A 15789-nucleotide genomic window follows, 5' to 3' on the forward strand; every position below is an offset into this window, starting at 1 on the left:
TTAAATAATTCAAGTGAGAAAATATCAAACATGACAACAAAATTGTTCATAGCTAGAAGATTATAAAAAATAATATTGCCTAACAATTATCTAGTTTGATCCAATTACATGAAATAAAAGGTCCCCAAATAATTTCAAAATATAATTACGACGAAGTTCTTTTCCAGAGTTTTAATCTAAACACAAGATGTTGAGAAGCAATGAACCAAACACTTGATAACAAATGAGCTTAATATTACTATTTTGCACTACTATTTCTTACGTGACTAATCCTTGTGTTATTAACTTTATACCGAACGACCCCAAGGCATTCCTTCTCCTAATTTATACCAAAAAGAAAAAATCAGAAAAGGAATAAACGTTCCGTAGATCTATGCTCGATAATAAAAAAAAATTCACCTTTCTTAATAGGAAGTGACAACACAGAAGACATCACAAAATAAATTAATTATGAGAAGTTAAAAGTAATCATATGAAATATGCATAACTTCATTATCATCATTAAAGTTGAAATTTGCTTGTAAAAGAATTTCATTTCAAGTAGGTGATATATTTCAAAATAACTTAAATTCGAGTGAGATTGAATCTAATTTGAGGCTATTTGGATAAGATTTGAGCTAGTGTTAGATTTGATTTTAGTCATCATTCATTAAATTAAAAGTTTATCAAATATATATGAGAAAAAAATATAAAGTTATTCTAATTTTTTAAAAGACATTTAACTATGTGGGAGTCCTATTACTCCACAAAAGTAATAAATACCTTAGCAAATAGACCATTTTGACTTATTTTCTCCCTATGTTTGTGAACACACATATGACACCCATGAATGTATCATTTTCCTTTCAAAAATTAATTAAAAGTTTCATCTTTCCCAAATTTTTAAAAGAGCCGTTGATTGAAGCTTTTTTTTTTTTTAAAAAAATTCAGTATCTCTCTAATGAAATCAGCTCAAAAGGTAAGAATTAGTTTAAGTTTCAGTCCAAAAAAGTTAATTTGAAGTTGTCTAAGGTCTATTTTCTTTTAAATTTGAGAAATCAAGATATTTTTGTGATTAGGTTTTTGAGGAAAAATATTCCTTAACAAATGGGTAATGAAGGAAAAACGAAGAGCAAATATTGTGACCGGAAGCTAATCGTCTTGATTGTTGTGGATTTTTTTTCTATTTTTGAGCATTATCAAGAATGTGAAGGATGAAAGATGTAGTTGTGTGCGATCGAAATTGCAATAGTTGTTCCACTTTACATATGTAGGTTGGTTCTTGTTGCTTTATGTTGTTGGAATAGTTATGACTTCTACAAGTTACGAGTATTTGACTGTATAAGACTTATATAATGCATTTTTATCACTTGAAAAAAGGCTCACCCTTTATGTCTATCTGATTGTGAATCATCTTAGAAAATTAAAAAAGATGTTTAGTAACTACAAATAAATGAGAAGAAGATATAGTGAAAGTAACAAAATAATCTATTAATTGGACAAAACGAGGACTTCATTTCAACATAATCAATGCTTTAATTTGCACTACAATAAGAAATTGATTTGTTTGTTACCTAACAAAAAACAGAGTATGATACCTAAAAATACCTAATAAAACAAAGTCTGATTGAAACAAAAAACATAAAAATATACACATTTAATTTTTTTTGTCAATATTGACAATAAAAAAATCAGAATACCCTACTTCTATGACACATGTCTTCCTACTTGAACTGGTTTGACTTTGGTTATAAGCCGTAGTTATAGATCTGATTTGGACAACTTTTTCAATCCTCATTCTTTCAAGGTTGCTATTGGTAATAGTTTTTTTCCCTTTCCATTTGAATCAATATCTTGCTGTATAGCCAATATCACTAGTAACAACATCAACCCTCTTTGTCACTCTTGTTCCGGTATTTATTACTCTTCTTCTTAGCAATCCAGGCTGCATAGTTGTCCTTGGGCGCATTTATGCGTCCAATAACAAATTTATTCCATATATAACTAATTTTGAGAGAATTTTCGGTATCGAAGTTTAGTTTTGAGAGTCTTTTGCTACCTTTCCTAAAGGTGTTATCTCTTGTTTGAAACTGTTTGATTAACGTAATTAATTTTGATAGTATCTAATTAGTAGTAAGTAGTGATAAACGAATTTTCTAAAGTATTTTCCACTTGAGTAAATTTAGTTTAAACGTAAAACAATTGTAATTTTCTGATTTGAAGTCATTTGGGTTCGATAATTCGGCTCGAAAGAGTCGTTGTACTACTTGAGTGACCACGTGCACTGCGTGTGCTTTTGGGCGCAACAAGTTTTTTGCGCCACTACCGGGGACTTTCAAGTCAACAAATATCTAATTTTTGAGTGTCTAAATTATTTCTACAAGTGTTGACAACTTGATCTTGGCTCCCCATTTCGCAGGTTATGTCAGGTTTTCGCACTGGAAGACGACTAGGATTTGGTAGAGCCTCTATCTGAACCAAAAAGATTTGTTCATTACGGGAGATAGAAAAGAATACACACCCATCCTATTCCTCGTGTGGTGAGAGACTAGAGACTTCATAAGAAAATGAGGACCAAGACCCACTGAGAGTGATGACAGAAATGAAAGTGAGGGATGTGGCAATCTTCACACTACCAATGTTACCTCAAGTATTCAAAAACCTGCACCTGGTGGGAGGTTTGAATTGAAGCAGCACATGGTGCAACTATTGCATACAAGCGGGTAGTTCACTGGTCTATCTCCCGAGGACCCATGAGTGCATATTCAGAATTTCCTCGAGATCAATGACACCTACACTCCAACTGGAGTGAACTTTGATTATGTGAGGCTCACATTATTCCCCTTTTGTCTGTTGGGGTAAGAAAAAAAATGGTTGAAATTTGAGCCCACATATTCTATAACTTGGTATGATCTTGCCCGAAAGTTTTTGATAAGGTTTTTTCCATTCGGTAAAACAACAAAACGGAGAAACGACATATTGAGATTCCGAAACAAAGGAGGAGAGAACTTGTACCAAGCTTGGGATATGTTTAAGTCCCTGCTGCTAAGTTCTCCACATAACCATCAAGCTAACGAAGAGTTGGTTTATACCTTCATTGAAGGATTGGAGCCAAACACAAAAATTTTACTTGATTCAGCTGCATGTGGACAACCTTTGGAGAAGAATATGCTGTGTTGTTTACATTGATTAATAAAATTTCATAGGGTAACCCCGAGTGGAATGGTGCAGGAGCTAAACCGATCATACAGAAGACTACTGGAATATTAGAAATGGATGCAGTGACAACTTTGTCTGCACAGATCACATCAATGCAGAATATGGTGACTGCTTATTTTAGCAACATGTAACTAGGAAAACAGTAAGCTCAAGTTAATATGGTACATCAACCACAAACTTGGTGTGAAGTATGTGGAGGTGTAGATCACAGTGTTAAGGTGTGTGGAGCAAACCCAGAATTTGTTCATATTGTAGGTAATGCTCAGCGAGGAGAAAATCACCAGAGGTATGGAAATACTTACAACCTGAGTTGGCAAAACCACCCAAACTTTTCATGGGTTGGCAATCAAAACCAACATCAAGGATAGAACCAATACAGACCATAGAGTAGTGGATAACAGTACCATAAAAAAAAACCATGGTGATCAACAGGCTACAAAGCAAAGTGATATGAGTGTGGAGGACATGCTAAAATAAATCATCGCGGATCAAGATAATTTGATGGTAGATGCTCAAAACAATCAATTGGCGACTCAGAATTTTGAGAATTAGTTTTGACAATTTTCTAGTGCCCCAAATTCCCAACCACAAGGGGTTTTACCGGGAAATACCGACCCAAACTCGAAGAACGTAAATGTTGTGAGTACTCGGAGTGGTCGTCTATTAGAGGAGTTGACACCATAGGCAAAAGTTGTTGAAGAAAAAGGAAAATATGTAGGTGAAGCCAAACCAAGTGAACAAAGGGTAAATGAGGAACCAAAAGCAAAACCACCTACTCCAAACCCACAGATATTCAGAAAGCAAAAGGAGGAGGAATGTTTTGGTAAGTTCATTGAATTACTCAAGCAGGTACATGATAATTTTCCTTTGCTTTATGTGTTGCAGGACATTCCTAAGTATGCCAAATATGTGAAAGATGTGGTATCCAACAGTAGCACTCACTGAGGAGTGCAGTTTTAGGATCCAGAATAGGCTTCAGACCAAGTTGAAAGATCCAGGGAGTTTCACCATGCAGATAAAATTGGAAAATGTGTTTGAGGCAAGAGGTTTGTGTGATTTGGGCTCAAGTATCAATTTGATGCCTAATTCCATATTTCTCAAATAGGTACTAGGAAGGCTCAAAGCCACAACCATTATGTTGCATTTAGCTGATCGTTTGGTGTAAGGCCAGATGGTGCTATTGAAGATGTCTTGATTCAAGTGGAAACTCTGATTTTCCTGTGGACTTTGTCATTTTGGATTTTGATCCTGATACCAAGGTCCCAATTATTTTGAGACGCCTATTTATAGCAATGGGAGGTGCATTAATTGATGTGAAGACCGTTAGACTAACAATGAGGGTTCATGACAAGGTTGAGGTATTTGATATTTACAAGGAAATGAAGTTGTCGGCGATATATGAGGAGTTGTCAGAATCACATTCATTGATGAGGCAATGGTGACTAAATATTTTGAAGCTCAAGAATCTTTAGAGAGAGTGTTAATTGAGTAAGACATTGAGGGATATGTTCAAGCCCAAGAGTTGGCTAACGTTCAAAATGTCCCAAATGTGAGTATGTTGCGCAAGTTTGTGGAGCCATTAAACAGAGTCCTGGGACCACCTCCCGAGCTGTCAATTGAAGAAGCAACAAAGTTCGAGTTAAAGGCTCTCCCTTCTCATCTCAAGTATGCATGCTTAGGTTCCAATGAATCTTTACCCGTAATCCTTTCTTCTGCTTTGTCTGAATTTCAGATAGAGACATCTCTGAAAATGTTGAGGAAGAGAAAAAAAGTGATAGGTTGGCAGATGACTGATATACATGGCATCAACCCAGCTCTATTCATGCACATGATATTCATGATGGAAGGTTACAAGTCAATTGTGCAACCTCAGCGTAGGCTAAAACCAGTGATGAAAGATGTGGTGCCCAAGGAGATGATTCAATGGTTAGATGCTGGTATTGTATACCCAGTTTTAGACAGCAAGTGGGTCAACCCAGTTCACTGTGTGCCTAAAAAGGGAGGCATGACAGTGATCACCAATGAAAAAATGAGTTGATTCCAACTAAGACAGTGACATGATGGCAAATATGCATGGATTACAGAAAATTGAATGAAGCAACCAGAAAGGATAATTACCCAGTTCCTTTTATTGATCAGATGCTGGATAGGTTGGATGTGCAAGAATACTATCATTTTCTATATTGATATTCAGGATACAACCAAATTATGATTGCACGAGAGGACCAGGATAAAACTACATTCAGTTGCCCCTATGGGACATATGCTTTCAAGAGAATGTTGTTTGGGCTATGCAATGCTTCAGCTTCCAAAGATGCATGATGACTATCTTTCATGACATGGTTGAAGATTTTATGGAGATATTTGATGACTTCTAGTCTGTGGGGAGTCTTTTGACCGGTGCTTGGAGAATTTAGACAGTGTGCTAACTAGATGCGAAGAAACTAATCTTGTCCTAAACAGGGAAAAATGTCATTTTCTAGTGAAGGAGGGGATTGTGTTGGGACATAAGGTGTCAAAGAGAGGGCTGGAAGTTGATCGTGCCAAAGTGGAAGTAATTTAAAATCTTCCTCCTCCAGTTTTTGTTAAAGGGGTGCCGAATTTTACAGAAGATTCATCAAGGATTTCTCTAAGAATGCAAGACCCATGTTCAGTCTCCTAGAGAAGGAGATAAATTTTTCAGTCTATGAGAAATGTATGCAAGCTTTTGAAGCTTTGAAGAAGAAGCGATAGAAGCTCCATTTTTAACTTCTCCAAATTGGGAGCTTCCTTTTGAGCTGATGTGTGATGCAAGTGATGTGGCTGTGGGAGCAGCTTTGCGGAAAAGGAAAGAGAAGGTGTAATCCATATATTACGCAAGCAGAACACTGTATGCGGCCCAAACCAACTACACAGTGACTGAAAAAGAAATGCTAGCCTTGGTTTATGCTTTAAACAAGTTTATATTTTACCTAATAGGTACTAAACTTGTAATTGTACTGACCATGCAACTATCAGGTAATTGTTCAACAAGAAGGATGAAAAGTATCGGTTAATCAGGTGGATTCTATTGCTGCAAATGTTTGACATCGAGATCAAGGACCGAAGAGGTTCTGAAAAACAGATTGCAGACCACCTATCAAGATTGGAGAGTTTGTCACATGTGGGAGAGCAAGGTCAAATTAGGGAGGAATTCCCTGATGAACAACTACTGGTTCTAGAAGTAACCGAACTACCATGGTATGCGACATAATTAATTATTTGGTTAAAAGATTGTTTCTACTCGGTGAACTACACATCAAAAGAAGAGGTTGATTTATGATGCTCGATTCTACATATGGGATGAGCCTTATCTCTCAAACAAGGTCAGGACAAAATGATGAGTAGGTGTGTACCTGAGTCTGAGATGAAACAAGTGATGGATAGTTGCCACTCGTCTACATATGAGGGTCATCATGGAGTGAGCGCACTGCGCATATGGTGCTCTAATCGGGGTTTTTCTGGCCCACTTTTTTTTTTTTTTTACATATGATGCATGTTATGTGAAGAGTTGCGATCAATGTCAAAGGATGAGGTCTATTTCCAGAGACATGAGATGCCTTTGTACAACATATTAGAGGTTTGAAATATTTGATATTTGGGGGATCGACTTCATGGGGACATTTCCTCCATTGAATGGAAATTAGTACATACTTGTGGTTGTGGAATATGTGTCAAAGTGGGTTGAGGCAGTGTCATTACCAACCAATGATGCTAATGTGGTGTTGAAGTTTCTAAAGAAGCACATCTTCACTCGGTTTGGAACCGCTATAGCAATATTTAGTGATGGAGGGACTCACTTCATAATTTAATTGGTGAATAACATCTTAGCTAAATATGGAGTCAGGCATAAAATGACCACAACATACCACCCTCAAACAAGTGGTCAGGTAGAAGTGTCAAATCGGGAAGTGAAGTAGATTCTACAAAAAGTAGTGAATGCCCAAAGCAAAGACTGGGAATGAATCTTGATGATGCATTATGGGCATATAGGACCGCTTATAAGACACAAATTGGGACCTCCCCATATCATGTAGTGTTTGGCAAAGGTGTCACCTTCACTTGAATTGGAACATCAGGCTTACTGGGTAGTGAAGAAGTTGAACCTGGACCGCAACTAGCCAGAACAAAAAGGATGGGTAAATTACATGAATTGGTAGAATTCCGTCTCCATGCCAATGAAAATGTCAAGATCTATAAGGAGAAGACCAAACGATGGCATAATATGCATATTATTTGTCGACTTTTTTAGCCTGGGAAAAACGTATTATTATTCAACTCTAGGTTGAGGTTGTTTTCGGGTAAGTTGAAATCAAAATGGAGTGGACCATTTGAGGTGGTACGCATGACCAACCGCGACACGGTAGAGCCATGGAATGAAGGAAAGAAATTCACATTCATAATTGTGAATGGACAAAGGGTATAATATTATTTTGGACAAGAGTTTGATTTAGAAGAAGAAAGCCAGGAGTTGAGAAATGACTGAGGTGGAGCTGAGTCGTGCCATGATATTAAATCAGTTGCTACTCAATCATGGGCGAGGAAACCAGTGGAGTCCGCGACAGGAGCGCTTCGCGGACCTACTTCTACAATATAGTGGACACCAAAGTGCAAAAAGGTGAAAAGTTTGAAGGTAAGTCCGTTGGGATCGCATGGCGGATGTAGTTCATTTGGAATTAACATTGTAGGGCTTAATTTCTTGGGGAGTTCGCGACCTTTCCGCATCGCGGAATTGTTTCCCCATTTCGTTACTTCCTACATGTTTCCAAGCCAAAAAGTACAAGTCATGTATGGGACAGCTCCATGTTTTGGACCTGGTAAGTATTTTAGAATATTTTATTTAAAAATTCCGGTTTTACTCGGCTAATTGGGTAAAAACCCGACCCCTATTCCCAAATCTGTCCCTTAACTCCATTTTCCCCTATAAGTCATTTTTTTCCTCTCCCCTTCAACCTTAACCCTTTCCAAGAACAAATCTGTGTCGCGAAGTGGACATTTCTCCCCAAGTACATCACTTTTTGTGGGTCTTAATATGGAAGGCATGTGTCCTACTCTTTTGTTTCCTTTTTTAGGGATGATTCACGAAAGTTAGGGATTATTTTATGGCTCGTGGTTTGTCTAAATTGTTGATTATTGGAGATTTTCTACTTTTTTGTTGTTGTGGTTGCTTGAAAAATCTGTTGGGGCTCACTGGGATGCTAATAACAAGGAGAATTTTTTTGTGGGCAATTAATAATTGGGGGGGGGGGTTGTGAACTTGAGTAACAAATTGGTAAGGAGGGAAGTGCTTGAAATAGTGAAATTGTTTGTTGGTTCGAAGTCTTGAGTAGAACCTAAATTGTTTGGGTTTGGATGTTTCAGATGGGGTGAATTGTGTGAATCATATGCTGTAAATGATATTGGAAAGTCTGAGTACCGTATGGTTTGTGAAGTTGTGGTCGAGAGTAAGTGTTGGATTGCCCTCCATAATTGAATCTCAATAAATGATATGAATTATGTCTAATTGCAGGTTAACATGTCTAGCACAAAGGTCGGGAAAAATGCTAGCGTCTAGCAGCAGTTAAAGAGTCAGGACGGTCACCACTATTCCCATGGTACCCGTAGTCCCAAGAGGACACACTCAACGCTATGGGGACAAGGCAATCACGTTAGAGGGATAGAAGTGGTATAAATCACAGGCAGAAGCCAAATACTTCTCCAATGTTGTGATTGAGGATGTCAATTTAGAGAGGGAGTTTCCACATATTATGTGTCTCCTATAAGAACTGCATATAGGTTTCATCTTTCAGGATCCATCAGAGTGCAATGTTAGTATGGTGCGGGAATACTATGCAAAATGGAAGCCCAATGCCTGGTCTCACTTTGTGATAGTGCGGGGGGTGGAGGTTTATCTAACACCTTCAACGATAAATCGAATATTGGGGACTTTAGATGCCCCTTCTAATGTTCTCGAGGGGATCAATTTTAGTCCTCATAATCAACAAATTTGATATTCTTTTTGTGGGGCACAATCCACTGTAAAGTGGATTCGACATGGACATCGTGGCTATCAACAATCCTATCCTTATGCTCATTTGAATTAGGAAGACCTAGTGTGGTTAAAAATTGTCATGAATTGCTTGATACCTGGGTTTCATTTAACCAACAGGATGAGAGACCGAGTTTGCTTAGTCTATGGACCTACCTATCAATGTAGGAGCGGTGCTAAAATCGTCTATGCACAAGGCCAGAGTTTATTGAGGTAGAAGGCATGCTTTTGGGAGACTAATCACTATTTTGTGCAAACAAGCTGGAATTCTGGAGGCACATGCCACATGTCTTCCTACTTGATGAACTGGTTTTGCTTTGTAACATATTTTCCTACTTTTTCAATCCTCATTCTTTCAAGGTTGCTTCTGGTAATAGTTTTTTCCCCTTCCATTTAAATCAATATCTTGGTGTGTAGCCAATATCACTAGTAACAGCATCAATCCTCTTTGTCACTCTTGTTACATTAATTATTACTCTTCTACTTAGCAATCCAGGTTTCATAGGTTATCTTGGGCGTATTTATGCACCCAATAACCAATTTATCCGGGCGTATTTATGCACCCAATAACCAATTTATCCCATATATATAGCTAAGTTTGATAACATTTCCAGTTTCGAAGTTTAGTTTTGAGAATCTTTTGATGCCACTTCATTTAACAATGTGATTAGATGTTTCAGGGCGAAGATCAAAGAAAAACAAGCCAAAATAGGACACCTAGACAAAGATTAGAAAATTGAAGACAAAGTTGCGGAGAAAATGAGCAAAGAAGCTGGAAAATGCATTACGAGGGAGCACCTTCGCGTCACGGAGCTAATCTGTCCATATAGAAAAGAAATTCCACATAACAAAGGAGTCCACAATGGAACTGCAACGCGGAGTGGTTATGCACAATATAGGCGAAGGAACATGCGGTCCTGGACACCTAAAAGACTGGAGCACAATATTTTAGGAGATTTTGCTATATTTTCTAGGGTTTTTCATATTAGGCATATTTATATGCCTAGAATGCTAATAATCCCCGTATTTAAGTTTAGTTTGAACTCAAATGTATATGTACTTAGCGTCTTTTCGAGTGATTTGTGTATTATGAATTAACCAACATGATTAGTTGAGTAGGAAATTTTAATGCAGTAACGTGCATAAAAAGGGACAAAGGAAGCAATCTGAAGATTCGAGTCAAAAGAGAGCCAGGAAAAAGTTGGAGAAAATGCTCCAAGGCATTTTCGTGATGGCCCCTCGTCACGGAGAGGGATTTAGAATTAGGGTCACAAAATTAAATCGAGGAAGAACACTTCGTGATGCCTCCACATCACACAGAAGAAGAAAAACTCTTGGACGAGAATTTGGAAGGCGTTGTGCATCATGTGCCTGAGTCCCAAAAGTGGTAGTTTTGACTTTTAGTATAAATAGGATTTTATTTTATTTTATTAAAGCATCCTTGTCTGGGCTTTGAAGAACGACGACATTGAGACGTTTTTATGAAGTTTTAGGGGTACTTCTCAATCTCTTTTCCTTTCAATCATTTTGATGATTCATGACCATCATATGATTGATTTTTAGGCTATGAATAGATAAATACCCTAGTTTTAGGGTTGAGGCTATATGATGTAATCTTTTGAATTTATTATTGGGTTATTATTACTATCATATGAATCTATCCTATGTTCCTTTTTATGTATTTCATGCTTGATCACCATAGATATAAATCCATTATCTTTATTGTACTCCGGAGAGGAATAAAAGGATAGAACACAGGGAGCTTGTTAAACTCTAAATAGATAGGGTTGATTAGTTTCTAGGATATAGATATACCTCTAAACCTCGCTTGGGTCACCATACAACAAGATAACTTAATGCTCGGTAATATTAATCACTCTATCCCCACTCAATGATGTAGTTAGAGTGTTAATTATCATAGGCGATTAGAGGTCGGGAGACCATAATCATAAATCTAACCTTGTGATCATTGATTCGATAGTTAGTAATTACCCATTTAAATGATATTGGTTGCATGATTCCTGATAAATGTTGTAGCCCTGGATCTTTACTGAGTCATTTTTTTTGAAATATTAGAAACTGAATTACACTATTTACATTTTGGTTTTAAGTAGAAGTAGAAGATACATACTCTTGAAAATTGGAATTACAGATGTGTTAAACTGCAATTTAGGAGAATTGATTAGTTCTAATCATAAGTCCCTGTGGATACGATATCTGACTCTCACAAAGAGACACTTTATTACTCGTACGATCAAGAATATTTGATTTTTATGATTTCTGAAATAAAACGCAATTCTTAAGTCCCTAAAAGCTGTGCCACAAAATTTTTGCGGTTAAATTGCACATGCGAGTAATAAAATGCAAGTGTTGAAAACATGATCTTAGAATTTCATTGTTATAGGTTTTAGTGAGCTCCAAACAGGACAATTATCAAGAACTGTTGTCGCCTCTCTCAGAACCTGAAAGATTCATACACAGAAGGTGGACATAGAGAAAGAACCTGAAACAATAGCGGCTGCTGAGATGAAAGTTAAAGACGTGGTGGGAGACTTGAACTGAAGCAGAGTATGGTGCAAATTTTGCACACAAATGGGTAGTTCAGTGGTCTTTCCATATGGATCCAACAATTCATATTCAGAACTTCCTCGAGATCGGTGATACTTACACTCCAGTTGGAGTGAACAAATATTACCTGAGGCTCACATTATTCCCCCTCTCTATGGTTGGGGAAGTAAAAAGATGATTGAACTTAGAGCCTGCAAATTCAGTCACCACCTGGGACAATGTAGCACATAAGTTGCTCCTTAGGTTTTTTCCATCAGGGAAACAACAAAATTGAGGAGTGATTTATTGAGTTTCAGGCAGAAAGGTGGAGAGAACTTGTACCAAGCTTGGGATAGGTTCAAGTCATTGTTGATGAGCTACCCTCATCATCATTAATCCAAAAAGGTGTTAGTCCATACCTTCATTTAAGAATTGGAGCCTAACACCAAGATTTTACTTTATTCAGCTGCAGGTGGACAGACCTTGGAGAAGACTTATGCTGAATTGTTCACCTTGTTGAAATGAATTTATTAGGGAATCAGATTGGAATCAAAGTGGAATGAAACTATTAGTACATAAAACTGCAAGGATGTTTGAAGTAGATGTTGTCACTGCACTGACTGCTCAGATTTCTGCCATGCAGAATATGACGAACAAACATTTTAGTAACATGACTTTGGGGCAGCAGTCAACTCAAGTCAATGCAGTTCAACAACCACCATCTAAGTGTGAGATCTTTGGAGAAAGTTATCAAAATGCAGAAGAATGTGGTGCAAATCCAGACTCGGTAAACTTTGTGGGTAATTCGCAAAGAGGAGGAGATCAGAAAAACTATGGTAATTTGACAAACCAAGTTGGCGAAACCACCCAAATTTCTCTTGGGGGGAAATTAGAATCAGGTCCAAGGACAGAAACAATATAGACCGCAAGGCAATGATTATGGGTACCAACCACATGCATAACGTGAGCAACCAAAACAACAATCCAGAAATATAGTATTGAGGATATGTTGAAGAAGATTATGGTGGATCAAGATCAGTTAGCCGCGGATGTGAGAAATAATTAGTTGGCTACTTAGAACTTGGAGAACAATTCAGGCAATTTGTTAGTGCCCCAAATTCACGACCACAAGGAGGGTTGCCTGGGAACACTGACTCGAATCCTAAATAGGTGAACTTAGAGAGTACACACAGTGTTTTGCAATTGGAGGAGTTAGATCCTAAGAAAAGAAAAACTGAAGCTATATACAAGGAGAGTGAACCCAAGAAGGGTGATTTCAAAGAGAACGAAGAACTTGCACCAGCTTAAAAAGTGCAACCAATAGTGGGACCAACTCTCCCATTTCCTTAGATGTTCAAGAAACAAAAGGAGAATTAATATTTTGGTAAGTTTCTCTCTCTCTTGAAATAAGTTCACATTAACTTGCCTTTGGTAGATGTGTTGTAGGGTATACCTAGGTATGTAAAGTACTTAAAGGAGATTGTGGGCAGTTTCATTGTTCAAATAACTATAGGTCAGAGCATTCATGCTAGAGGGCTATGTGATCTAGGAGCTAATATTAACTTGATGCCAAATTCTTTGTACAAAAAGCTAGGGTTGGGTAGTCCTAAACCAACTACTATGATTTTGCAGTAGGCGGATAGATTAAGGGCTAGGCTTGAGGGTGTTGTGGATGATGTGTTGGTACACGTGGGATCTTTGATTTTTCCTAGTGTTGAATTTTGAGCCTGATCCTGAGGTCCCATTAATCTTAGGGAGACCTTTCTTAGAGACTAGGAGGATAATGATTGATGTAGCAACTGGGAAACTTACTATGAGAGATCATGATAAAGTAGAGGTTTTTGATTGGTATAAAGCCTCGAAGATGCCAGCTGTGTATGAAGAGTTGTCATCCATAACCGTAATTGATCTTGAGGCATAAGCTAAGTATATTGCAACCAAGGATCCCCTAGAGCGAGTGTTAGTGGGTAATGACTTATATGAGGATGCTGAAGTACAAGAAATTGTATAGTTCTTTGATGTGTCACTTATAGTGAAAACTGGAGATTGCTGGGAGCCTTTAAACAGGGCATTAGTTCCTCCACCCAAGCCCTCCATCAAAGAAGCACCCAAGTTGGAGTTGAAAACATTGCCAGCGTACCTCAGATATGCCTTTTTGGGTGAAGATAAAACTTTAGTAGTTATTATGTCTACAACATAATCTAACAAATAGATAAAAGCCGCACTGTTGAATTTGAAAAGAAGGAAAGCAGCTCTGGGATAGAAAATATCTGACATCCATAGAATTAGCCCTGCTTTGTGTATGCACAAAATATACATGGAAGAAGGATACAAAGCAAGTGCACAATATCAGCAGAAGCTAAATCCATTTATGAAGGATGTTGTTAGGAAAGAGGTCATTAAGTGGCTAGATGCAGGGATCGTACACCCGATATTTGACAGCAAATGGGTACATCCAGTGTAATATGTTCCCAATATGTACGAAATGACAGTTGTGACCAATGAGAAGAATGAGATGATACACACTAGAGAAATGGCTGTGTGTAAGAGTTTCATAGCCACTAGGAAGGACCACTATGTGGTACCTTTCATTGGTCAAATGTTAGACAAGTTGGTTTTCCAAGAGTATTACTGTTTCCTTGATGGTTACTCAGGGTATAACTAGATTATCATTGCACCGGAGGATCAAGAGAAACAACATTCACTTGCCCATATGGCACGTTCAAGCGCATGCCATTTTCCTTGTGCAATGCCCCATCTATATCTCAGAGATGTATGATGGAAATTTCCATAAAATGGTGGAAAACTTTAGTGAAGTCTTCAGGATGATTTCTCAATGTTTGGTGAGTCATTTGAACCATGTTTAACTAATCTTGATAGAGCATTTGCTAGGTTTGAAAAGACCAATCTGGTGCTGAACTGGGAGAATTTTCACTTTCTTTGTTAGAGAAAGAATTGTGTTGGGACAAAAAATCTCCAATAGTGGGATAGAAGTTGATAAAGCGAATCTGGAAGTGATTGAGAAGTTACCCCACCTATATCAGTGAAGGGAATAAGAAGCTTTCTTGGACATGGTGGCTTTTACAGAAGGTTCATCAAGAACTTCTCTAAAACTGGAAGGCCTAAATGCAACTTATTATAGAAATAGATGAAATTTGTGTTTGATGACAAATGTTTGCAGGCTTTTGAGATGCTGAAGCATAATTTGATTAAAGCTCATATTTTGATTGATCTAAATTGGGAGCTCCCATTCGAGCTGATGTGTTATGCTAGTGACATAGCAGTTGGAGAAGTGCTTGGGTAGAGAAAGGACAAGGTATTCCACTCCATATACTATGCAAGTACAAGATTTGATGCAGTCCAATGAAACTCCACAGTGACAGACAAAGAGATGTTAGCATTGGTTTTTAAATTTGATAAATTCAGATCATATCTAGTGGCAACCAAGGTAATAATGTATACTTACCATGCAACCATTCGGTACTTGTTCAATAAGAATAATGTCAAACCTACGATTATTAGGTAGATCTTATTGCTCTAAGAGTTTGATCTTGAAGTAAGAGAATTGAAGTGAACCGAGAACTAAATAGTTGATTCATCTATCCCGACTATTGGATTCATCTCATGTGAAAATGAGGGGTAGATTCGTGAAGAGTTTCCTGATGAGTAGTTGCTTGCATTGGACATTGTTCAAGTGACTTGGTATGCTGACATAGTGAATTTTTCGAAGGGTGGTTTATTTCCACGTGGGGCATCAATACGTCAGAAGTACAGGCTAAAGTATTATGCACACTTTTATATATGAGATGATCCCTATTTATTCAATCAGGTTCCAAATCAGATTATGAGAAGGTGTAAACCTGAGCAAGAGGTGACACAAATATTGGAGATTTGCTATGCGGCGCCATATGGTGTACATCATGGAGGTGAAAGAACCGCGTATAACGTATTGCAATCTGGTTTCTTTTGCTCTACCTTATTTTAACATGATGCTTTAT

The 15789-nt window shown here is 37.6% G+C and overlaps 1 protein-coding gene and 1 non-coding gene across 2 annotated transcripts; one reads left to right on the forward strand and one right to left on the reverse strand.

Annotated features, from left to right (window-relative positions):
- The first annotated feature begins 2572 nt into the window (after positions 1-2572).
- LOC101262612 (uncharacterized) lies at positions 2573-4640 on the forward strand. The gene is made up of 3 exons (XM_004237631.1): positions 2573-2629; positions 3186-3325; positions 4385-4640. Exons 1-3 carry the CDS (start codon positions 2573-2575, stop codon positions 4638-4640), a joined length of 453 nt encoding a protein of 150 aa, XP_004237679.1.
- A 7439-nt stretch (positions 4641-12079) lies between these two features.
- Positions 12080-12186, reverse strand: LOC112941407 (small nucleolar RNA R71). Its single transcript, XR_003246691.1, has one exon. It is a non-coding gene; the product is annotated as a small nucleolar RNA R71 (small nucleolar RNA).
- Positions 12187-15789: the final 3603 nt, after the last annotated feature.

Source organism: Solanum lycopersicum, chromosome 4 (assembly GCF_036512215.1).
Source record: "Solanum lycopersicum chromosome 4, SLM_r2.1".
Classification (NCBI taxonomy): domain Eukaryota; kingdom Viridiplantae; phylum Streptophyta; class Magnoliopsida; order Solanales; family Solanaceae; genus Solanum; species Solanum lycopersicum.

Bases quoted from the DNA above. Each gene is read 5' to 3' on its own strand.
- LOC101262612 (XM_004237631.1), top strand. From the start codon at position 2,573: ATGACAGAAATGAAAGTGAGGGATGTGGCAATCTTCACACTACCAATG. The intron at 2,630-3,185 runs GTATTCAAAAAC...AAAATTTCATAG, and splicing joins CACTACCAATGTTACCTCAA to GGTAACCCCGAGTGGAATGG. The intron at 3,326-4,384 runs GTAACTAGGAAA...GTGCTATTGAAG, and splicing joins ACTGCTTATTTTAGCAACAT to ATGTCTTGATTCAAGTGGAA.